The sequence below is a fragment of the Fistularia commersonii genome, chromosome 32 (assembly GCF_037954325.1).
Source record: "Fistularia commersonii isolate RoL2024-O1a breed Wild chromosome 32, RoL_Fcom_v1.0, whole genome shotgun sequence".
In the NCBI taxonomy this organism is placed as follows: domain Eukaryota; kingdom Metazoa; phylum Chordata; class Actinopteri; order Syngnathiformes; family Fistulariidae; genus Fistularia; species Fistularia commersonii.
The window spans coordinates 2,395,029-2,421,821 of record NC_141315.1 but is presented as its reverse complement, the minus strand read 5'-3'; the positions used below and the strand labels follow the sequence as shown (position 1 = coordinate 2,421,821).

Below are 26,793 nucleotides of genomic sequence, written 5' to 3'. Positions count from 1 at the left end.
AAATATGTTTCAATATCAATAAACAATTCAATAATTCAATTTCATTCCCTTGTCAGCTGCCTGCTTTGCAGATTTTTTCAGATTTTGATGAAACAATGAAAAAAAAGGGAAAGCTTGAAATGGAAATTAGGAAGCTTAAGCAAATTAAAAATCATAAGCTGGGGTCATCTGATATAATTTATCTCCTATTTTGTATTGCTGCTGTATTCGTATCTAGAATTTATGGCTCATGACATAGCTCAGAGTGGAATTTCCAATCTGTGGCTGCTCGGAAGAGTGCTTCTTCTGGTTCTGCAGAAAGATTTTTTAGCCATGTGATACTTGATGCAGTTATACTATAATTCACCACTATGTTTCAATTTATTGTCAGACATGAGTATGAATAAATAGCTTGAGTCAGAAAAGAAAGCACTATGACTTACATGATACATCATCCTGTCAAGCCTGTCATGCTTTAAGAGAAGTGGTCTGAAGATGATAATCTGGAGATGATAACGTTTAAAAATAAATAAAGACATAGACTTGCCTTTTGGAGTTGAATATTGTATTGATTCCTGAGCATAGACTTTGACATGAGGCTGGACATGTTGACAATGCTGTCCCCTAGGTTGCGGCCATCAGAGAAATGAGCCTGGAGTTTTTCCCTATGTTTCCTATAGTAGAAAGCCAGAGGAAAAACAAAACAAAATAAAAAAAAACAACTTCAAAAAACAGCAAACACATAATGAAAGCCCGGGAAGGAGCTGGTGGTTTTACAGACTTGAATAGCAAGCAATATTATTTTCCCAAGCTGAAACAGAAGAAGAGACCTTAGTGCTCACTAGTGCCATTTCATGCAGATACCCTTTTTTCTATTACGACACAATGGCAACGCTTTGGATTGGCCCAGTGTATAGATATGTCACTAATATAGGTGATCTTTTCTTCATTTTACACTGATTTTTTTCTTCTGAATAAATTATGGCAGACTTTGAAGTAGATAAAGCAAACAATCTGGCAGAGGCATCTATGCAAGGGGCACAGACGGATGGACGGACGGACGGACGGACACTTTGCTCCAGAACTACATATTATTGACAACTGAAACATAAAACTGACAATTCAATGGCTGAAATAAAACCTCTGAAAATGTGTTTGCACATGTACATCATTACATTTAATCATTAGATTGCATTTATCCCTTGGTAACATCTAACTACTTTATTGTCTCAAATTATTCAACAGATGCAACCCTATTAATGGAAAACCACTTCAGCTATAAGTAAGTTTAAGGGTTTAAGAGACTTCAGAGAAAAGTACAATAATCCTTAGCTTTTGGAACACCACCCTCCAAAGGCACAACAATCACAATTAATATTGATAAATTCTTCACATATTTTATATATTTTCTTCTGCATTCATTCTACGATGGCTCTATATTGATGCTGATCCAGCTGGTCAACTTGCAAAGACCATTTTGATACGAGCAACTAACCCTACAATTTGTACATAAAGACAAAGCTGTTGAAGATAAGTTGTATGAATTATGAATTCTCTTTCCATGCTCCTCTTTTTACTTTTCTTAGTCTCCAGTTCTTAACTGTAGTGTGTAACTGGCTCTGTGTTGCCTGGTTCCAAGTCACAAACATACACAGAAGCTGACAATTCATTTTTTTTTATAATCTCAGCCAGTTTTTGTCTTATCTGTATCTATGTATTTTGTTTCGTGGGAAGCATTTTGTGACACACCTGCTTGCTAAAACCATTTCACACATAAATCTTACATGAGAATCTGTCCCAGAAGTATCCTACACAGATCTGATGCCTTGCTAAAACATCCTCTTGCTGACTCACACTTGGAATTTCATTGGGCTCCATGCCATGCTTGTAAAGTGCTCTTTCTGCACAGCCAGGGGCATACTCTCCTAATGTGGAGCTGGCTGGCATCACTTACTTGTTGCGGCTGTACAGAGCCATACATGCCACTCCAAGAAGGCAGATCCCTGAGGCAATGCTGAAGATGGACAGCACCTGTCTCTGGTAGGTGTCACCGCTCTCTGCAGAGGACAGGATACAGTTATGACTATTGAATTTCTACCATGACATAAAAAATCTGGTCTGTGGCTGTGATTGAGCACGGAGGAATAAATATATTATGAATAAACATGCCGAACCTGTACAAAAGTGGACCGAACACACAAAAGCTTACACACACAATCCTCATTGATATTACCCAACCGATGCTGCTGTCACTAAATGTCAGTGCTAGGGCATGGGACAGGGACACGGTAGGCACAAGCAGGGCACACTGGGATGTGCTAACTGAAGTGTGATAATCATTTCGTTCAGACGAACCCAGCAGGCACACCAATGGGCTGGCTGCACAGTAGCATGAAGGCAGTGTACGTGTGTGAGCATTCAGAGTGAGGGCGACAGGGAATCAGCGACAAATGAATGCTTGCGGAGCTTCTTGTCAGAGCCCTGCACATCAGCAACAGAGGCTTAAGGTCACAAGCAGCTGGGACATGTAGTAGTTGATCCCAGCAGATATCTGCCTGACCCATCACTTGGAATGTAGAGCAACACTACTTTCAATGGTGCATGGTGTGGGTTGATGGCAGTGCATGCAGTGGCTTATCAAAAATAAATAGAAAATAAACAAAACAAACAAGATCAACCAAAAACCCTCATAATCACACAGCAGCCAAAGCAAGTACAGCATAGCCGCCTGTCCAAAACGTAAAACATCATATCGAAACTAATCCACTGTAATCTACAGTTGCTCTTGAGAGCCCTCTTTGTCTGCCCTCTTTACCTTGAATGCAACCTTCAATTATATTACACAATCTCTCAAAAACAGTAGACTGATTCTGCCACCTGGACCACTACAGTAAAGTGCACAGCAGTCCGTTCATGACCTTTTAGGGCTTGTCTGTGGCTTTTGAAGTTGTCACCAGAGAATTGTCCTCAGAGGTTTCTCTCATCTGTGCTTGTCTGCATGAGTATATCAAGCCAACAGAAAACCTCTTTGACTGTTTGAGAGTTACCCATGGTCAAAGCACTTGAATACAGGTGTGACGATCTATTGATAGCTTGTAACTGAGATGTTCATGCAAAGGAACAGCAAATGTAGCTTACATTTAGATTTTTAACTGTCCTGTAATTTAATTCAAGAACAGAGCATGCCCTCTATTAATAATCAAACATCCGTTATCTCTCCATAGGCAATATTTCACATCTAAGACTAAAAACCCTCCCGATTTTGCCATCAGTGACCTCTCAACGGTTGAATCTTTGAAATATATGGGGAGTACTTTTCCTTTGTGTTGCAGCAGCAATAAGTAGCTGCATGATGCTCCACCTGAGATGCAGTTTTGCCTTTTTTTTTTGTAAATGAAGTCGAGCTTTTCAAAATCTAAACATAAAATCAGCGATCTTCAAAGCTCTGCTTAAAGGCTGCAAGGAAAAACCTACATGCGGTATACACATAAAACCATTACAGGTCTTCCATGCCTGATGCCCACAAGGCATTTTTGAAATTAGATGCAAAAGCATGCCTGGAAAATGGAACAAAATAAAAAGTCTCAGCTATACTGGGTAAACCATGTACTATTGACACAAGGACAGGGCAATCCCACATAACTTGCTTTAACCATGGCAACAAACCACTCATAATTTGAAAAATGCCATGATGAAAACCATGCACCGTATCCAGTAAGTATCCATGACAAAATGGCGCATTCAGTCTAAAATCCATCCCAGTAAACTAGTGCGACATACAATTCTCCAGCTGCAGGGTTGAAGCATATAAGAAAATCAAGGCAAGATCATATTAAGAGGAACTATTTCCAGTTGAAATGCTGCCTGACTATACTTTCACTCTCCCAGGCTCTATATGTGATATACAGCAGGCTATGTAAAACTGCCAAAATGTGTATTGCAAAAGTAGAAAACTATGCCATCATTGAGAATAATTAATAACCTCATGTGCGTATATAGTCTCACCTCAAAAAGCAGACAGCTATTTGTGTTTCTCTCGTTTGTTGTCAGCTATCAATCGATCAGTCCTGCACTAATTTTCTCAGATGCTTCCGCCCACCTGCAGCAGCTTTCTGAACTAATTTAGTCCCCAGATTGCAATCACCGAACTGAGAACACTGCATACGGGCTTCTCTTTTTGAGTCTTTTCTCTGTATTTCCTGAAGCCAGGATGTGACTTGACAGCAGTGTATGAGGCGATGTTGATGGAAAACTTCACAGCATGCAGTGTTGGTTTTTATGTATGCACAAAAGGGAACCATAGAACAAGGGAAAAGCAAAAGAGAATGAAAAGCATTGTGAATGTTGTAGTGTCTTTTTCTGTTTAAATATGAGGATATATTCCCCTTAGACAAAGAACAGCGTGTCATTCTCACGGGAAAACGGGCTGAAAATTGTCTTTTTAAAAGAACAGTATGTCACCTGGAAGGTGGAAAGGCACATGAGGCTAGACCAATCCAGCTTCCAATTGAGTCTACGCCAATAGAGTCTCTACACCCTCGAGACAGGGGTGCCCAACACATTGATGACCGTCTACCGGCGGATCACGAGGACAACGCAGTTTGATCTTGGAGCCTTGCCTTTCAAAAATTAGCGACCGCGCCTGCGTTAAGTCCATTAAAAACGACTTAACCACGGGCCACAGTATACACCACAACACAGGTGGTGTGGCTAAATCGCATTCATTAAAAAATATAGATGTGAACCTGTCATCTGTCCCCATTCAGTGCATATCGTCAGGGTAAGGTAATGGCCAAGCGTGTGTAGAATCATATTGTGCCATACATGCTCATGCTGTTATACAAGGTGAATACAGTAAAGTATACTCTGTATATATACACACACACACACACACACACACACAGGCATGTATGTATCTGTGTGTGTGTGTGTGTGTGTGTGTGTGTGTGTAAATAAAAGCATTTTTTGTCGATCATTTTGCCATGGTCGTTTCTAAAAAGTGTGGGGCACCCCTGCTGAACAGCATATTTTTCACTGGTAGACTTTTTACACTTTTGTATTTGCAAAGGCTTTTCTTCAGCCAATACATACAGATATAATATATTACACATTTCACAAAATACTAATAGATTACTTTACTTCATTCAAAGAATTCTACACATCTGTTTTTCACATATTATTAAATAGTATAATTAGTGTTGCTATAGTGGTTATAGCCTTTAACAAATGTCGGTAAGCCGCAAATTCAGGCAGGACTGCTGTCTGAATTGCTCTACCCTTATTACATCACTCCTTTATAGCAGTGCTGCTCTTCATGCAGACAGAATACACCTAATTCACCACCATGCTGTTTCCATGGTGACTGGCCCACATTAATTTTCCAAGGTGAGCGGGCCTGTGTTGGATTGCATGGTTTGTATGCAGCATTTCAAAGGCAGATGTAACATGGGGATTGATCCCTAGAACAGTCACTGAAAAGTTCTCTTACCCATGAACTCAATCCCAAGTTCGTCCGCTGTTTGATTCGGGTACAGAAAGCATGAGAAAAGGGAGGGTAGAATGAGAACCAGGGATAAGAAAACCAGGGGGAGAAAAGGGGAAACAAGAGCATACAACAGTTACAACATCATGTAGCTCTCTCACAGTCAAAATTCACCTTCGGGAGAGACATAGGATGAAACTAAAACATAAAGTTGGCTTGACGGCTTGTTCTGACATGCCTCTCCCTAGTGCACCAGGTAATGAGCCAACGAACCCCAGATGCTTGGTGTTTTTTTTCTGATACAGTGAGCATTCACACACAGCTTGCAGAGGCTTTGAATGAAGAAAGGAAACAACAAAGATATGGGGGCTGAGAGGATTAGAGGAAGGATCATGAAAATAAAAGTTGAAAATGACATATCATAAAGCTTTACTTCACTGACTTTGCTTTGCAGAGGCCTTTTATATAGATTTAAGCCTCGGGCATTGCAGTAATTGTTCTCCTCTTTCTCAGAGCATGGCTTTTCAATATTCACAAGATGGTCGCTCTAGGATGCACCACAATGACACACACATTTGTGAATGCCTGTCTAGCCATAGGCAAAAAGCACATTACACTTTTCTGTATTTTTTGAATCTCTCTCTCTCTTTCTCTCTCTCTCTCTTCTCCTACACACACACACACACACACACACACACACACACACACACACACACATACACAGAAGCAGTCTTTTTGTATGCACTTAAGACTTTCCCTCAATCCCAGTTCTGGGGAAATAGATAAAGAGGAGCACTCATGTTCTTTCTGTCCTGACAGTGCCCCTTTTTCATGTTATTGTAATGTAATCTCATTTAAATTAAAAAGAAACCCTCACTAGTAATTGCTTTTCTGACAGAGGTGGTCTGAGTAGACTGTAGCTTGCCAGGCTGCTGTAATGGACACTCTCCAAAAAGAGGCTAACACAGAATAGCTACATCTATATTTAGAGGCATCTTGATTTCATGACTATGGGAATCTGTCCATAGGGTTTACAAGTTTGAGGAACAGTTCAAAAGTAAATAAATAAATACAAAAGACCTGTTAAACTAAAGTGAAAAATGAGCATATGGACAAATAGATTCTGAAAATTGTCCAGGGCTTAATTAAAGCAGAAGTATGAATAAATATGTCCTTTTTAATCACACAAGCTTTTATATTTAAAATATGATTTCCAAACGTCCATAATTAAAAAGGAGGCTATTTCGATTTGGTGTGCATAAACTGCTGTCTACTGCAAAACTAAATTTAATATTTTCTCTTTGAAATGCTAGATAGATTCTTTGGTTGTAAAGGGATATTTACCCTATAAATCAACTGATATATTACAGTATTTGAAAAGGAAAAGGGAATCATCTTGTTTTTTATCGAACGTAATGAAGGGTAATATGTTCACTTCAGATTAATTGGGTGATTTGAATATAAATGTTAAAATTATCAAACACTCCTACTGAATCATAGTCAGTCACAGAACGAATCACAAAGTCATTGCAAAATTTTTGAGAACGAAACAGTTCTTCCAAATGGATGTCTTATGTTTGCCATATAATACGTATCTCTGATGAAACCAGAAATTCTTTTGTCACCAGGTGTTTTTTGTCACCATGGTACAAACACTTGGCAAGGCCAAAGAATTGAATGTAGCCTCTTATTGATCTGTTAAGCCTCTTCAAGGATTGCTTGTGGCAAAGGGCCACACTTTTCCTCTCCAAGAGCCCTGACTGACATGGCCTGTGCAGATGATATAACATTGATACCCATTGCCTTGTCTGCAGAAATTCCCCAATCACATGTGCGGAATCACAATCTTTTCCTTCCCCCGGCGATCCAAAAAAGAATCAATTGCTGCATTTTGCTGGAACCTTGTGCTAGATTGGGGAATACTTATGTGCCATGTCAGATGCTTTTGGCCCTGATTACATGGCAGAAATCTGGTAGGTTGTAGAGATAATCAAATCTTTAATCTCATCGCTCAGTTGGGTTGGCAGGGAAAAGGCGAGCCAAGGTGTATGAATTCCAAGGGAACATTTTCAACCATGTCAACCATGTCAGGGTAACGGATATTCTGAGGAATAATGTCAAGTGAGCAATTATTCTAAATGTGATTTGATCAATTCATAATCTGATGAATGATATCAAGCCAAATGTTTGTCAATAACAAGCTCAAGAGCTGAATCGAGGCAGGATACATATGTTAGAATAAATCTAATATCCTTTATTACAAAATCACAATTCTGCTGTGATTAGTCGGTCTCCTAAAGCCATAGTTTATAAATAAATAATAATTTGATGAAGACATTACGTCAAATTGTATTAAACAAGCATAGCATAACAAGTGAATGGTGAATTAAAAGGCAGAGACTTATGGAGTTGTTTTTGCTTCTACATAATGTTGTTAAAGGTGGCACGGTGGCGCTTCAGCTTCACAGCATGAGGGATAAGGGGACCTTTCTGTGTGGAGTTTGCATGTTCTCCCTATGTCGACATGGGTTCCCCCCCACAGTCTGAAAGCATGCAGCAGGTCAATTGAAAAAAATTGGTAAAATTGCCCTGAATGAGTGAGTGAGTGAATGGTTGTTTGTATGTATATGTGGCCCTGCGATTGACTGGAGACCAGTTGAGGGTGTACCCCGTCTCTCGCCTGATAACAGCTGAGATAGGCTCCTGCATCCCCCTTGACCCTGAGTGCAGGATAAGCGACAACTGATGGATGGATGGATGAATAATGCTGTTAAAGTGGATGCTCTTCGTAGTTAAATTCTGGCTTTCATTGTCAGCGAGAGCAGAAAAAAAATGCTCATAATGAAGGCAGAATACAGAAACAATCGAGATGGGACAAAAAGAGAAACAAACCTATTTGTCACTATGTGAGAATATCATGTATCATAGCAACTCATTATATGGAAGCATGTCAGTATTAAGAGGTATACAAAAGTTTCTTTTACTGTCGGCGTTTCCCTTAAGGGGTTACCACAGCGAAAAAATCCTCCATCTAACCCTATTCTCTGTATTCTCTTCTCTCATACCAACAAAGTTCTCTCAAACATCTTATTGCACTGTACTCAATGCAATGTTCACATTCATATCTTTAATTATATTATTTATAATTATAATGAATATATATATAATTATTATATTTATAATAATGTTTACACTATTCTACAGGCACATATGCCAGTTATGCTCAGCCTGTCAGCCTGTCCATCAGCACTGCAAACAAGAGGGGCCTCAGAGCTGATCTTTGATGTTGTTCCACCTCCACCTTGAACTTCTCACCACTGTCCTACTGTTAGCATACATGTCCTGCACCAGTTTAACATACTTCTCTGTCCAGGGTCCTCATACAGTACCATGGCTCCTCTCTCAGCACCCTGTCGAATGCTTTTTCTAGGTCTACAAAGACACAATGCAGCACTCCCTGACCTTCTCTGTACTTCTGCTAATCATAAATGCTAACTTCTGCTCTTAGTTTAGTTTCCAATACTCTTTCCCATAACTTTCTTGAATGAATATAAACACTGTGAATACTTGATAACATTATTAAAGTATTTGCTCTTTGGTGCTGACAGCGATACTTTGGCCAAAGATTAGTTTCCAGATATCTTAAGTGTATCAATCAACCCTATACTCTCAAAACCCTTTAAGGTGTAAAGTATATTATTGTTTATTTAAAATTTCATCAGCTGACACACCATGATTTTATTGTATTGTATGTCTGTGAATGTTTATTTGAGACCCCAGCTATTGCACAGAAATATTATCAATCAAGGGGGCCTTGGGTAAAAACAGGATGGATTGCCATTGGTGTGAGACTGTTCCTGTGTGTTATTGAATCCAATATCCTGTATAGTTAGTAAATCCAGGCTGTGTATCAACTAGATATAAATAGTTCAAATTAAAAGCATGCACTCTACCTCTTTAAAATCACACATTTAAAACTAAAAGCTTGCTGGCTTCTTTCTCTGCCCTCTTCAGTCATCCTACAGATATCTCAATCATAGTCTCCAATGTGAAACTATCCCCAATGAAGAAAGCTAGTGGCACTCCCCCGATTCTCTAAAGGTGGCAACTAACTCATTCTGACTCTTTACTGGGAATAAGTCAAGTTGGAGGCTTCCAGTCCCATGCGTCCAATTAGACCCAGGCGCTTCCCCACTGTGCACCAATATGTGAGACCCCAGCCCCATCTCTCCACCACATTCCCGTGGTGATAGCACAGTGGGGTTCTTTTCAACAGTGGGGTCTTTTGTTTTTTTCCTGTAGTTTTCGAGAGGAGTATGGTAGACTTGGCTCCTCTTTTCTCTGTACATATGGCGTACATAGCTGCAAGAAAGAGTGGTGTTGTTTGGAAGGTTGTGTGGAATGCTCTCTTGAGTGACTTCTTTGTGACCAATCAAAACTAAAACCAGGGAAAACGGATGATGTGGGATTACAAAGTGGACAAAGGTTGTTTCCTCTGAAAAAGATCCATGATAAAATAAAAAAAATCAAAGAAGAGAAATCCATGTACGAAAGACAAAAAGCTTTTCCACACTTGGGGATCATTTTATGTGATCCATTTGGCTCAGTAAATAAAGCCTTGAATTCAATTTATGCATACATGCATGGAAGAACAAACAGAAACTTTATAGCTCTATAACACACAAGCTCACAGTTGCAATGAATGGAGATTCATTGGAGCTTTTCCCACTTGTAGTAGCTAGTAGTGTGCACATTTATGTGTGTATGTTATTACATGATTTGGCTTTTAGAAATCAGGATAATCCTTAAAACCCTTAGTAATCTGGATAAATTTAGATGACACTGTATCAACAGATATCAAAATAGGCTTCATTCATCTCTCAAATCTTCTTGGGAGCACTTAACTGTTGTGGTTCAATGATTATACAGTAGCTATAAAGTACAGATTTCTGTGAACAGGTGTGTACATTTGTATTTCCCGTTTTAATAGGTCACGATTTTCATGCACTAAGTTTTTTTTACATTTTACATTGTAAATGAGAAAATAAAACAGTCAGATGAAGAAATAACTATAAAAGAAATAATCAGAAACTGTCACAATATTCCTCCCTTTAAATCAAAAAGTAACTCGCTGCATGTAAGTACACCAAGAGACACAGACATTTTCCTTTTTTACTTCCTGTTAAATATCACTATTCCTGTGGGGGTGATTTGTACTGTTTGTAAGTGGTTCATCTTTACCATAATGTTTTTGGATATGTCTGGTGCTTCCCTTGGGGAAACACATTTGATGGGAAGTGTATTACTGATCTCTGACACTGGAACTCATGCTTACGCTACTGCACAAATTCCTAGCAAGTTTCTTTCATGAATGGATTCAAAATTGTGCAGTGTTCAAAATACTGTACTCAGTGCACAAATATTCAGTTTGTTTTTTGAAATGGTATCCTTTTGGCATTTATTTGTATTCCAAAACTCTACAAACATCATTTGTATTTTTTTCAATCTAAAGACAAGTTTTCTAACTTTGGAGGGTGCTGTGTTTTTTTCATACTTTCTTCTCCTTCAGAGATATATGCACATTTTCTATTAGCATGTATGATGGATTGGCCAATGGGCAACTTTAATTATTGCATCCTTCTTAAAGTCAATGCACAATTGTTCCACTAGCTGTATATTTACTCAGTGATTTTTTTCCTTCTGTCACATTAAATTTAATGTGACTACTCTTGGTACTTATAGTTTAATGATTAAACTATAAGTACCAAGAGCGGTCACAGTACAAATGTCATGTTATTTGTTTGTCAATGGTTTAGTCAGGCCTGTCGCTGAAATTCCATTCTATTACATTTATTAAATTATTTTTCTCATGTTAGATGTTTTGGAGAGAAGCTAAGAGAAGCCAGACTGAGATGGTACGGTCATGTACAGAGGAGGGATTGTGAATATATCGGTAGATGAATGCTGGAATTAGAGCTGCCAGGCAGAGGTCTAGAGGAAGACCAAAGAGAAGATTTATGGACATAGTGAAGGAAGATATGAAGGTAGTTGTCGTGAGAGAGGAGGATACAGAGAATAGGGTTAGATGGAGAGAGATGATTCACTGTGGTGACCCCTGAAGGGAAAGGATAAGAAGAATGTAATTATTTATCAAGCACAACAGCAGCATCTCAACGAATGTTAATCTACTAGAAATACATGTGAGATAAAAACGATAAATATCAAGTTTGCAGGTCAGAGAGAATAATTTCTGGTTCTGAAGACATTCTGCTTTGTTTAAAGCATATATCTGTTAATATTTTCTCTAATAGGGTGTGTGCAGGTAATCTGGGCTGATATTCTTCGGCATTCCTCACAACAAATAAGTGCGTCTTTGTATTTAATTGGGTCTCATATAACAAGAAAGTAAGGGGACTAAAGGGTTCCAGAATATTCTGGTTTAAACAGAATGAAATACATTGTGATGATGTGATTAGTAGTGAAAGACATTCTTTTGAATTGGCATCATGGTCTCTAAGCTCGTAGCAAGAAGTCTGTAGGTTGATCATCCTGGCCACTCCAGTGGAGTCCAGGAGATGGAATAGATAGAATGGATAGAATTTCATTCTTTCAATTTTATAAATACTTTCATTATGCCGCAGAAAAATAAGAGCTGGGAGCTAACTGGGAAACTATGCAAACTAAATACAACACCCTCTCTAAAACAAAATGGGAGAAATGCTTAAATTATCCTGGAAATCTTCATAAATGTATGCATTAGGAAAACCTTGTTGGTCATACTAATTATTTAAGCTCTAAAAAATAATTTTATGAGGCTTAATGTTTGTACTGTTAAGGATTATGTTCTTGAAGTCAGTCCTCTGAAAACATAACATCTTACAATGACATCACATGGTTGATCACATTTTCAGGCTTTAATGATTTAGGACTATCATTCTGTGTGAAGATACAACAGATTCTACAGAATTTGTATCATTAAAACAAAAGGTATTATGGCATATGTAATACTACCATGCTGTCTTAAACAAGCATACACTTGCATTATAATCCCCATATCTGTGTAATTGAGAATGCTCTTCATGCGTTTTATTGTACTGGATGAGTCCATTGCTGGGGGAACACACAATGACATAAAATCTCCCATGCTGGTCACAGAAAAATTGACAGCTATCTATGGGAAGAAAGACAAATCTCATTGTGAAAACCGGTTGCCACAAGGGAGCATAAAACACACTTCATGACACTGGCCTGTGACCCCATTAAAGAACTCAAAGTGGGACTGGTGGTATCAAACAGGAAATTATATGAGTTGAGATTTCTATCTGACTCTGGTGAACCCAGTCATTCCATAAAATCTGCCTCATGCAAAACATTGAGTCTCCTGGCCTTAACTTCATTTCTTTATTTTCTTGACTACACATTACAAGTATCATGGGGATTAAATGCATTCAGAAAATTTGTATCTCAATTGGTATTTCAAGAAAAGGAAACTGAAGATGCCCTTTTCTTTGTACTGGATGAAAATAAAAAAAACAAGAACCATAATAACATCTGGTAAAGTTTTATGCATGAAGCTTGGTTGTAATAAAGATTCGGAGGTAGCATCTGAGGACATCAATAACCTAATACAAAAAAAATGTTAAATGAAAAGAATAAGGACCATACTGTAATTTTAAAAAGGGCAAGAGACATAAATACTAAAATAGTTTCGGTTTAGATTTTTTTTTTTCTTGGCATCAACGCATTCATCATCATTTACAAGCAATGTGATTCTCATTCTATTCTTTATTCCAAATACAAAATATAAAGTTATGAAATCCCTGTCCTCACTTGACTGGAAATGTGTGTGCTCAGGTATTCCACCAAAGTTCATTCTTCATTCATTTTGTACCACTTATCCTGCACTTATGGTCATGGGGATGCTGGAGCCTATCACAGCTGTCATTTGTTGAGAGGCAGGGCACATGCTGGACCAGTCTCTCGTTGATTACAGGGCCATGACAAACTACCATTTGCTCTCTTATTCACAAATCTGGGGAAAATTTCAATTTTCCAGTTAATTTTTCCTTCTGCATGTTTTAAGACATTAAACCTGGGGGAAACCCACGGAGACATTGCGAGAACATGCAATCGCCACAAATTAAGGACAAGGGTCCTTCTTGCTGTGAGGCAGAAATGGCAACCACTGCACCCACTGCCCCCCTCCATTAAAGTTTCGATATAATAATAATAATGATATTATCATAATAATATAATGTAAGGGACCCCATTAAGGAGGAAACATGCCACATGGAATAAAATATTAAGGTAAAACTTCATTTAATCATTGAGTATTTGGATTTTTAGTGTATACAGTTTTTCCCGATAACAGACCACGGCATCTATTTATTTGCTTAACAAATGCACAAATTCAGAATTTTTACATGGCCCATAAAAAGCACTCATGATTAATGTGTCACTACTTGAAAAACGAAAAATATATATTTTAAACATCCAATTAATGGAGCAACTAAAATATGGCGTAAAGAAGATGGAAAAATGTAAATTATTATGACAAGTGACAGTCATTTGGTGTGTTCGGTGTATCTCTGGCCTTTTGAAACTGGGAAAGAAAGTCATAAAATAGCTCCAAACCTCATACAAGGCTTAGATGGGCTCTCCTTTGTCTAAGAAGGATTAATACATACATGGCTGTACAGAAAAAGATGTTGTGTAAGAAAAATAACTCTCTACATTACTTGTAAACTTGCAATAGCACCTGAGATGCTTCTCATCAAATTTGAGGCTTCACTTCTGACATGATTGTAGTTTGGCATTAGCCTATGTAAATGAGCTGGTCCATGTTGGATTCCCAGCTTATCAAAGGAACACTAATGCTCTGGTGTTGGCACAGAACATTGGCTTGAGTTGTGTGAATTGTTTGATATTTATTGATGTATAGTAAATGTGTATTTTACAATAAGCTCGAAACTATTGAATGGAATAAGTGGCATTATTTATGTTCCATTAAAAAAGTTGAATCAACATTCATTGGCAAAATATTTTCAATTTTATAAATCGAGCTCAGACAAAGAAGTTCTGGTTTGGTTACATTGGTTGTTATCTAGCTGGACAGTGTGCTTTTCAATATGTTATACATGTCTTGAGATCATTCAGATTTCCAGGGACTCAGGAGATAGGCTGAGGTATTTTGAGGTTGAAAATCTTTATTTTTACATGCAGTGTTTGGGACGCTACTGACATGTTTTAGACATCCCTGTCGGACACAATGTCCTACGCTTGGATTTTCAATGCAATGTTTAATTTCCAAATTTTGTGAAATAAATTAACCAGATGGAAAGGTGGTTGATGGAAAGTCATGGAGTTCCTTCCACGTAAGGGGATGTTTCTAAGCTTTGACTACTTATGCCGAAGAAAGTCCCAGCTCTCATTTCACCTTCATTTATTGCCATTTTACCACATGTGTAATTTTCCTATATGATAGAAGCACATAGGTTTTGAATAGAGGTGGTGTTGTATCTTGATATGGTAAACAAGAGAGGTCATATCACAGGAATTCAGGTCAAGCTCTAACCCATCATGCTTGCTTACATAGTCACCCAAATGTCCTTGCATTAGTTATTGGATGGAAGACAGAAGTGGACTGACATGTTATTCCACTATATTTGTGGACAACAAGGACATTTCTTTATCTACCTCTAGAAGGCTGATGTTATTCTTCCTGATTGAGGATATCAGGGCCTTCTTTCCCTAGATGCCAATTCAAAGACAGGTCAAGCCTTAGAGGATCTGCATTGTTTTCTCATGAAAAGTTTTGCTCTTTAATGATGCTTTGATTGGGTCAATTATTAGTAAATGCTGTTGTGTTTTAAAATGTTAAAATTCTTACATGTAGAATTATTTGTAGTTAGCCTTCTGTTTAGTTCTTCTGCTTCATTGATTTTGCTAGCTTGCGCCAGTGAGCAAGGTCAAAAGAGAGAAAAAACATCCCTTAACAGAGCAAAGATCTCCAACTACTCTTTATCCCCCCATTTAAAATGGTTATTCTTTCTTCGATTTTAACTCTTCCCAACAGACCTAACAGCTTTTCAGGTACCAATCGAATATTCCAATATAATTTCTGTCGTTTACCTTTGGCCTTAGGTGACTCAGAAACCAATCCAAGATTGGGTTTAATATAAATTTGTTGCTGCATATATAGCCGCAAGGATATGCTGCTGTGTGGGAGTGTAATTTAAAGGTCTATGTGTATGGCATCCTGTTGTTAAGCCTTGTGTATACTGCCAACATAAATAGTAAGGAAGAAAGAGCAATGATTTTCATCCTTGCAGAATTGTGTGAATCTAAAATTGCTATCAAAGCAATAAACTTTAACTAAAGCTAAACTTCAACTTTAGTATGCCAGGTTAGCTGTACCAAATAAACAGCCTACCTGTGGTGTGCAAATGTTTTTCCACAAAATTTCCATTGTCTTGCTTATACCTGGATGCTTCATTAACCAGAAATTAATTGGCAATTCACAAACTGATTTCTCACATGCTAGCTTCTTAGTCTTCTCAGCATTTTATTTGGTATCTTCCACCATCTGCACAATAGAGGAGTAAGCCTTAGCATTATCCTCTGTCAGCAACTCATTTCACCCTTTACCTTCTATTTTTGAGTATTTAATTGTTGCAGTTGAGGTGTCGACAATTAAAGTATGTGTAATTAAGTTCACTTGATGTTTGTTTTTGTTTTTTGTTCTTTTTTTCCACAAAGTTTATTTGCTTCCATTGTATTTTTGTGAAGCGAGTGAATATTCTAATATTAGTTATGCCAATGCCAATTAGGCATGACTCCAAGTTATATTGGAGTTATGCAGAATATTTAGCAAAACTTGCTAAGTGACCTAATGCAGTTGGTCCCGTAACATGCATAAAATTGCAGATCGGTACAACACTACTGATGGATGAGAAAAAAAAAAACAGCATACTTGGATCTGACAAGATAGCGTCTGTCTTGGGTACAAACTGGTCACAGCGCAATCCATGGTAGCCTTCCTTACACCTGCAAGAGAGAAAAAAATAGAACAATAATAAATAATACTAGAACCAAATCAACAAACCAAAAAGGAACCAAGTTCTGCATTACTATCACCCGGAGAACATTTAAGATAAGGAGGGCTGAGAACAGGAACCCTAAAAATAAAGATATTTAGATAATATTTCCATCATATATCAATGATATTTCTATTCTGCTGGTCAAGCATTGTGTCTGTAAATCTAATGGATTCACACATACGTTGTCCATCAATATACGCCAACAACATACAGTCACACATCTCAGATAGGATATAATGTCTTGGATGGGTGACAGGCTAGACAGAACACAATAACAAACTGCCTTCATTCTTTGGTCTATTGCTCAATTTTTCCTCCTGGGTCTTTCATTTAGTAATTTTAGGTTTTAAAGAAAACTCGATTAAATAAAAGCTGTTCTATTGGCGAATTTTGGCAACATTTACCTTGGTAAGCAATGGGACTTTTTATGCTTTTCTGGCTCATCCTATTTTGAAGGTTTTGATTGGGAGTGTAAAATCATTAGCGGCCTTCATTACTAGAGGTCTTAGGGCAAAAATATCACACTGGCAAAGGTAAGACACTTACTTTTACTACTTTCTCACTGCCTAGCCATGTGTTTGTCTTCTGTCTCACTGGCATGACATTCACTTAAAAAAGCCATCTCCTTTTTGGAACTAAGAATAACAACAATCATAAGACTGGGCAAGAGATAAGCAAGCTGGAACACCTCAAAATATATATGCCAACCACTAGAACCGGAACAGCAAAGGGTAGAAAAATTTCCAAGTGTGCTTACCAGTTATTTAGGCCTTTCGTCATAGCAATAACTATGACTCGTCAAACAAAGTCCTATTGTAACTACATTGAAAATGATGAAAGGCAAAGAAAGTGGGGTACCAAAGCTGTTAAATGTGTAGTGAGTCCTATGGCTAGGTAACTATAATGGAACCTTGAAAAAGAAAGTTGACTCATTAGTGCTCAAATGATGTGTGAAAATTAGCCCTGGATTGAACTCCATTGTATCTTAGACCTCAAAGTTCATGTCATTCCACATCCAAAGTCATTAGAAAAACATGTATGAATTGTTTGCCTCTCCCCTAAATGGAATCCTACCTCTTCATAAGGCTGAAAAGGTGACTTATGCCCCCCCCCCCCCACACACACACACACACATGCACACAGACGCACAAACACACAATGTCTAACAGCAGTTATTCAAATATCCATTTATCCACCCTTTATCTACTGCTTATCCTACTCGTGGGGGATACTGGAGCCTACTGGAGCCTATACCAGCTGTCTGGTTACCAGTCAGTCAGAGGGACACATACACAGACAAACAACCATTCACTCTTTCAGTTGCACATCTGGGCAATTTTCCATTAACCTGCTGCATGTTTTCGAAATGCGGAAAGATACTCGAAAACACAGAGGACACCCACGCAACATGCAAACTCCACACAAAAAGCTCCGCTGTCGGACTCGATCCAGGGTCCTTTGTGCAGTGAGGCCGAAGCACTAATCAATGTGCTAGTGATGTAGAGCCAGTGACCAAACAGATAAAATATGGCACTATTTGTAATCCTAAATTACAATAACATAATAAACTACATAGATTGTAAGATGTTATTACTGCAGATGACGCAAGCAATTAAATATGTCAATAGTTTATTTATATGTTTCAAAGGGCTCATTGTATGTTTCCTTGGATCAGTGGGTTTAATAATCATTTACATCGTGTAGTCAAGAGCATAATGACAATTTATGTGACAAATAGCATTTCTTGGATTCTGTCGTTCCTATTGTACTCAGTTTGCCATCTAGTTGAAAAGTAAAGTGATGATTTCAATTCTTTAAAACAGAGGCTTTTAGAAATACTGAAACATCAATTTAAAAATTATCATTAATCACCATGAAGATTCTATGGACCATTAAATCAGAGAGTGTCTTACAGTGAAATGGAATACACAAATGAATATGCCATATGATACATAAAGCATCAGTCCAAGTAAAATGAGATCAAGTACCAAATTAGATCAGCTTTCTATGGGAGAAATAAAAAGAGCAACTGAGAGACACCTAGGCTGTCAGGTGAGATGGAATTCCTACAAAAACTTTGACAGCAATGAATGCCTCGGAAAGTATTAACACAAAAAATAAAATAACATAAAATTAGAAACAGTCGATGTTAGTGATGCTGATAATTTCTATATGACTATTACTAAATTGCTGCATCCATAAATTATTTCTTCATTTGATGGAAAACACAGGCTAGTCCCCTTTTATCACTTCAACTTAATTCAAACAGAACATTGAGGACACATCTATTGTATCTCATACATTTTAAATGTAAATCATTCCTTCTTTTTCCTTGCTAGGTTAGACTCAGTATCACACCTTCCATCTCTAGGTGTGAGGTGCCTTGAGATGTCTTGTTAGTATTCTGAAACACAGACCCAAAGGCAGAATGCCTGTCTGTTTATGTCTCAGCTCTCTCTATTTGTCTATATCTCCATCTCTCCCCTCCTACCATCTTTGCACTATAACACTGTGAAACTGCTCAGCCATTTTTCAGATGCAAAGAATGCTTTGTAAATGTGTTTTGTGAACATGAAGTTCAACGCCTGAATGGATGATAAACAATGTGTGATAATGATGCGCTTTGAGGATGTTTGGGTGTGTATTTCCAGCTAGGGAAATGGAGGAGCAACAGCTTCTATTTATGTATGTGTGCATTGGTGTGTTTCTGGGGATATTCCGATGTGAACCCAGATGTGTGTGTGGACTGCAGCACATATGACAGATATCTGCTTGTCATATGTTCCGTTTATATCGTGTATGTTCATATCCTGCAGCCACTGTACGTATAAGCAGCAGCTTGTTTCCCCCAAAGCTCTAGAGCTTCCGAGGACATCCCAGCTGCTTTTAACACATGTTCCAGTCAGACTGAAAATACACCTCTGAGTCTGGAGGATGATGGAGGGGTGGGCCACAAAGCCTCAGAACTAATCACCACCTTGCCTGTTAATTAGTGTGAAAAAAAATCTGAATGCAGTGGGAGGGAAACAAGGATGAAGGAGAAAAGGGAAAGGGATATGATAATGTCTGCCAAATTTTTATTTACAGTGCAGCCATATGTCTTCTGCATATTAGTAGGGATTTTAGAAAAGTAGCAGTGGAATTGCATGATTATCTGATTGATGCAATACAAATGTGTAACTATAGCCTCCAGGGAGGACATCACAGAAGATGCTATCATTACATTAATAGTTTCAAATAAAATAAATCCAGGGTGTCTGGGCATTGCAACTTTCTAACCTCCTGTGGCAAGTATATGTAGAATTCTGTAGTGTTGCAGTCTTCATGGACTAACTTATTACTTAACTGAAAGCTGTAAGTACACTCTTAACCTTGGAATTACTCACAATCCTTCCACCATGGATTACCATTCTCAGGATGTACAGTCTAGAGATGGACCAGGGTAGCAACTGAGCCCTGATATCAACCTTTATTGGGGTCAGGTTATTACGTCGGCTGAGTCAGCCATTTCCAGAAAGTTAAACAGTAGGAGTTGTTCAGTAGATTTAAAAGCAGACAAAAAAACAAACATCATCCATTTTTTGATCAATAGTGTGTATTCCAGAAAACATTTTGGCACCTTGGTGCCAGGATACTGAATATGTGGAATGGCAAATAAGACAATATTATAAAGCTATTTGAGTGTTATTATGGAGGAATTACACTAAATAATACCAGGTCATTAACAATTTAAATAATTAAAACTTCTGAAAACCGCATTAAGACTTTACTACATTCGCTTAAACTTTCTGGCATTTTTTTTCTATCCTTTATATTTCAAAAGGAATTGCCAATTGAATTGAAAAGATATAATACCTTTATTAATGTTGATTTTACAGCGAATATCCTTGAAGAAACAAACAAATCAACTATACTCCAACACCACTTAATTGAACCAATCTAATTCAAAATTAAAATGACACAACTTTGTTGGACTAAATCTATTTCTATAAAAATAATCAGGTGACTTTAAAATAATCTTGTCAGCAAACACAGGGAGTACTAGGCAGCAGAGGTTCCCCCACACACTAACAGATTCCTTACACCTTATATTACTTCCTTACACATATGGCCCACCAACAGGTGCTGTTGATGGTCTTAAGTATTTCTCAACTGTACATTACCCCTCATTTCCATAACACCATGTATAATGGAGTCTAGATTGCAAGATAAGTAGTAGACAAAGGGTGGATGGATGGGCAGATTGATGGATGGAGCCTAGATTGGCATTGAAGTGATTGCAAGATGCAATATATCTGTGAGCTAATTTGCTAAAATATTTGAATGCATATCCTTAATTTCTGTTCACTATATTGTCTTTGTTGTTATTCCTTTTAGATTTTACTAACTCAATAAAAAATAAAAATGCGAATTGAATCAACGCAAAGTGTAAAGAATTTATTCATGATTAATGTGATATTAATCACTGACCAAGTTTAACATGACTGGCTAAAATACATTTTAGCAGCCAAAAACTAGGCCCAAAAGAACACATTTCTTAGAAATGGACGCAAGCATACCATATTTATTATGCACTTAAAAGACACACACAATATATGTATACAACCCCATCCCCCCAACACACACAAACATACTGTATATATCTAATTAAGTAGGAGTTATCTTGAGTCTGGTGAGTCTGTATCTAAAAGTAATTATGCCCCACTGGTAGGATGTGAGTTAGAAGATAATGAGGCGTTTCGGAGCGAGTTAGATGAAGTACTGCAGAGTATTGTGATGTTTGGTATCCAGAATAAGACTGCAGAGGAACAGATGGTGGTACTCTGAAAACAGGGTGAGTGGCCACAGTGAATTGTTTCTTCCATAAAAAGCAGGTACAAGCAGGAACATAGGCTGACTTATAAGATCACAGAGTTGGACTACACTTTGTATGGACTATGTAATCTGAAGGACTGTAAAGTAGTGGTAGCCTGAGGGAGAGCCTTCTGGAGAGCCGGAATGCGTAGGATGGTAGTGTGTAGGATGACTTTTCTGGCAAGGAAGATGAAAAGGACAAAGGTAGAGTAGAGGACAAAGTGGTGGAATCTGAATAAGGAGGTGTTGTGTAGTTTTCAGGGAAGAGTACTGTATGGTTTTCAAGAGGTTGTGACCAGCTCTGAGTGGTCAGCATGAGTTTCCAGATGACTGCACAACTGCAGCAAGTGTGTTCAGGCAGACAAGTAGGAAAGTGCTTGGTGTGTCATCTGGAAATTAAGTAGATAAGGAGACCTTGTGGTGGAATTAGATAGCACAGAACTATATACAGAGAAGCATCCATCCATCCATTATCTACTTTTTATCCTGGACTCAGGGTCGCAGGATGCAGGCTGTAGGTAGTGTAGGACATGCATGAGAGCTGTAATATCATGATGAGATGTGCCATAGGTGTGAGAGAGGAGTTCAAGGTGGAGGTGGGACTGCATCAGATATCCGATCTGAGCCCCCTTCTTGTCTGCTATGGGGATGGACAGGCTGACAGATGAGGTGAGACAGGAATCTCCATGACCTTTGATTTTTGCAGATGACATTGCAATCTGTATTGGCAGCAGTTAGCAGGTGGAGTATTATGTAGAGGGAGGGAGGTATGCCCTGGAAAGGAGAGGAATGAAGGTAAACTGCAGCAAGACAAAATACATAAGAGAAAGTAAGAGGGAGATAACTAAAAGTGAGGTTACAGAGAGTAGAAATACAGGAGGTGGAGGATTTCACATGAACCATCCAGAGCAATTGAGAGTGTGGAAAAAGGTGAGGAAATGTTTACAACCAGGATGGAATGACTGGAGAAAAGTGTCAGGTGTAAAGTGCAATAAAGGAGCATCTTCCGAATGATAGGAATGGTGTTAAATACGGAGGTGAGACCAGATGTGTTGTATGGTTTTAGAGAAAGTTGTGGAAAAGAAAGGAGGCGGAGCCAGGGGAAGAAGAGATACAAATATTGAGGATGTCTTGGGGAATGTAGGGGAATGGATAGGAGAGGGACTGAGTCCATCAGAGGGACATCAGATGTTAGATGTTTCTGACATACAGTCAGAAAGGTCAGACTGTGATGGTCTTCCTGTACAGAGAAGTGATAGGGATCCTGTTGGTAGAAGGACGCTGAGGTTGGAGTTGCCAGGCAGGAGGTCTAGAGGAAGGCTGAAGAGAGTGGCTATTGATGTTTTGAAAGAGGGTGTGACTTTTGTTGGTGTGAGAGAAGAGAATGCAGAGGACAGGGTTAAATAGAGGCGGATGATTTTCTATGGTAACCCCTGATGGGGACAGGTGAAAAGACAGGTAGAAGTGGAATACACTATTAATTGTGTTATTTGTTGGGGACATGAGAAGTATGATCTATAATATGGACTGCTATTAAACAGCTCACACGTTCACCAGCTGTCAAACTCAATGGTTATGCCAACAGATTGACAGATCCTGACTAATGTTTCTTAACAAAATTGGCAGAAATGTTTGAATGCAATTTGTTTTTGTACTGTACTGTATATATGTTTTACCCTGAATGCATGTTTTTATCTTGAACTTCTTATCTTGAACTTCTTACACTGAAATGCATTTTCTTGAGTGGCCCGATGGTACAATTGCTGCAGCAATGTCCCCAATTCACAGCAGGGATCATTACGTTTTCATCAGCTAGGAGACTAACCAAGGCGGCACCCATTTTATTTATCTCGATAAACACCAATTTACAGAAAGTCACTATCAACTTATATCTGAGCTACATAGCAAAATAAAAATAGCTCACATTGCAAAACATATAAGATGGCTGGGTCTAGTGGTCTAAGTATAATGCCCTAGGAAGTCATTAAGCTCTTGGAGGATGAAGACTTCTTGCTTTGTTTGCTTTTCACATACACAAGGCTGAATGTGAAACTGGATGCTAGTACTGTATTATGCAGGAGTGCACACTACATCATGACGGAGCTCCCAAGCAGCGAGTCTGTAACAGGTGCTGTTTCAAAGGACTAGAGATAACAGAGGGGAAGAAAAGGGTGAGGGGAGAATGACACAGTGAGGGGGGTGGGGAGTGCAGCTGAGGGGAATGTATTCCTCTTCATCTTCAGAGATTTCTTTTTGCTTTCTCTTTCTGCATGTGTGTATGTATGTGCATGAAAAAGGAAAATACTGTCAGACTGGGAAATTCTATTTTGTTTTGAAGTGAATAATACTTTAAGCTTTGCTCTTGAAGAGAAAGGATGAGTTTTACCAGCAGTCCATATGGGTTAAATATTCATAAGATTTATACTTATACCCCTGTATATACTTGACATCTGCATTGTACACTATTAACCCCTGCAAGTAACCCCCTGCTGTCAGACAACCTTTTTGCCTTTTACTTTGGTTTTAACATTTAATTAATAGCAGTAAATACAATTGGAGAAAATTATCATCCATCAGCACCACGAATGATGATCTTCAGGTCTGCTTCTTGAGGCCTTGCTAAACATTACCACTTCATATGGTTTATTTAGGGCTGCCAAAGCAGGATCACCAATCCTATGAGGCAGACTTATGAAGATTTATGTTGGAACTTGTTTCTGTAAATGCTGAGAAACAAATTATATAAAACAACATAGTTTCAGTCAGGGGAAAATACACATTCCTAGAAAGGGAAGGCATTTTTTATGTTTCAGACAAAAAATGAAAGGGTACAATGTGTTGCTAAAACATGCAACAATAAAATGGTTGTTATTTTTTTGTAGTAAAACTAAAATGTAAAACATTGATTGTCCCAGGTTAACATAACAAACATAGAAATAAACAAAAAACATTTTCAAACAATTAATCAATTAATAGTTGTTAAAATTATACCACAATATAACAGACACAGCAAAAAAAGTTTCAAAATAAAAATGTTCAAGAAATGACTCAATATCTAGCAGAAAATTAATAAAAAATCTCCATCAAAACAAAAATGAATACAAGAAAAAAAAAAAGTTCTGTATTTTAAATGAATGAACAGCAAATAAAAGGGAAAGAATATCAATCAAACAAAAGCTTTCTTTAGTGCGATGTAGAGAGAAAGTAGAGCTAGCTATTGTTGAATCATTTCCTCTTCTACAACAATGCATGGCAAAAACAATTGATTCAAAGGCAACAGGACAGCATCAGATTTCCTTGAAAAACAGAGAATCCACGATTAGGTGTTCTAAACAAAAACAGTCGAACATATCAAACTGATTCATAGATGATCCTTAGAACATAGCTGTTCTTGACAATGTATAAAGTTTTGACACTTAGAGTGGCCAGAATTAATGTATGGGGATATAAGTACCTTTACGACTACCTATTATCCATTGAAGACACCTTAAAATCTCATCAAGTTGCTGTAAAGTTGTATATTAGAAATTAACTTTATGTTTTTGAACACTTCTTATGTTCTAAGCTGATAAAAACTTTGCCCTAGTTTGAGTTTTTGCAATTCCCATTGCTTTATCTTACAGTAATTGCATTGTGTTTATTTTGTGCCATGGGAAAGATAACAGGTTGACTGAGATCACACTACTTTTCAAAAGATGCTAAAAGAACTGTTGGTCGCTCTTGGCAATTGCCTCCCTGATGATGCTGTGCATTAAAAATTTAGAAAGGTAATGTATCTTGAGAGGACATTATGTGATTATTTAACAGTAATAAAGAAAGATGGGAGGGGGGGAGGGGGGGTTAAAAGACTCGCTTGAGCCCTTGGTTGTCAGCAAAGTGCGCTCAAGATTTTGCTCTTTGATACAGTGTACATGCTCCTACAGGACTGGCATAGAAGAAAATGTATTCAACTATATTGTCTGGCGCTTCAACAATAGAAAAATCCAGTTTTTAGTAAATACATCACTGTGAAAGATTGAGTTATTTTCTTATTAACTGGTTGTTTGATTGAACTTAACTGACAATGGCCTGGATTGTAGTAGGCAGCAGATTATATCACCACAGCTGGAGCGAGACTGACCTGAATAATTCAACTCCTCCTGGTAATGGGTAAGTGGATATGTGTGTAACATCATAATCCTGTCTGGAAGTATAGTGTAAAAAAAGGCTTCTGTCATTCTGGTGATTCTACAGATTAGTGCAAATCACTTGCTACTTTCCTCTAAGTTACTAAGAAAAAAACACAACTATACTGAGTGGCTTTCATCGTCCTAAAGACCTGAATAAGAACAAATCCCCATACATTGCATACATTATGTTTTACAAGGTTCAAATGCACATACGGGGTAACCTATATTTTATTAAAAAATGGTGATCTTTGAATGATGTTAAAAATCCATTTGAGAAAGTTTTTCTCCTCTTTTCTCTTTTTACATTATTTTATTGTGACTCACAGTACACAGTGAATACTAGTCTTATGCATGGTAGTGGTTCACATTATTATTGTCTGTCATCATCTATGAACCCTCCCTCCACTCATATCAACAGAGATGTCTCTTGACAGTTGACTACAAAGAAAACAAATACAAGAAAAAAAAAATCTTTTAAACAAGAATCCTGTTCGCAAGTCTGTGTCCCACTTAATGTAGATGCCACTTGTCATAGCGTGAATGCGACACTTTCCCCTACAGTAGCAAATTAGTCTAAAATGAGAAGGCAGTGCCATTAAAACATGATTAGACAACATTATTGCAATAACCACAACACTGAGGGGGGTTTGTTTTTGTTTTTTCTTCTTTTGGTTTCCATTTACAAATATTTGATCAAGAATATTTTAGAATTAATAAATATCATTAAATATAGAGTGCTATCTCATTTCTCAAAAAAAAAAATACAATTTTCAAAGGGGATGACCACTACATCTATGTTGAGATCACTTCAATGTGGGGACGTCTCCTAAAGAGCCATAAGCAAAGACTGTATGCACATAATTATTATGTTTAAATATTAATTTCCCTTCTTTAATTCTTAACTTGAACACAACAAATTTGGTTCTCTTTTTTTGAAATCCTGGAGACCATTGTGTGATACGATGTAGAAAGTAAAAGCCAAAACATCATGTGGGCCCAGGTATTTCCAGTAACCAGTATCCAGTATCTGGGTTTCTGCAAAGAGGTCAAGTAGAGTTAACGTTCCTTTTGCTAAAGGTTGCTGCTCTTTGATTTTTAAAAGCCCCACTACTGCTCAATAGGGATAAGTCACAGTTAGCCTGTTCAAAATTACTTTCTGCAAAGGAGCCTGGATGTTTTGGATGCTATGGTACAACATTAATCCTACTGA

The 26,793-nt window shown here is 37.9% G+C and overlaps 1 protein-coding gene across 1 annotated transcript in view; it reads right to left on the bottom strand.

The window, feature by feature from the left end:
* The window catches only part of nrg3b (neuregulin 3b), a 198,649-nt gene that overhangs the window by 14,375 nt on the left and 157,481 nt on the right, over positions 1-26,793 (bottom strand). The window contains exons 3-6 of the mRNA XM_086139705.1: positions 16,434-16,507; positions 5,468-5,494; positions 1,934-2,036; positions 527-653 (exon numbers count right to left, since the gene is read on the bottom strand). Of these exons, the coding sequence (XP_085995831.1) occupies positions 527-653; positions 1,934-2,036; positions 5,468-5,494; positions 16,434-16,507 (331 nt within the window). The remainder of the gene's footprint in view (positions 1-526; positions 654-1,933; positions 2,037-5,467; positions 5,495-16,433; positions 16,508-26,793) is intronic.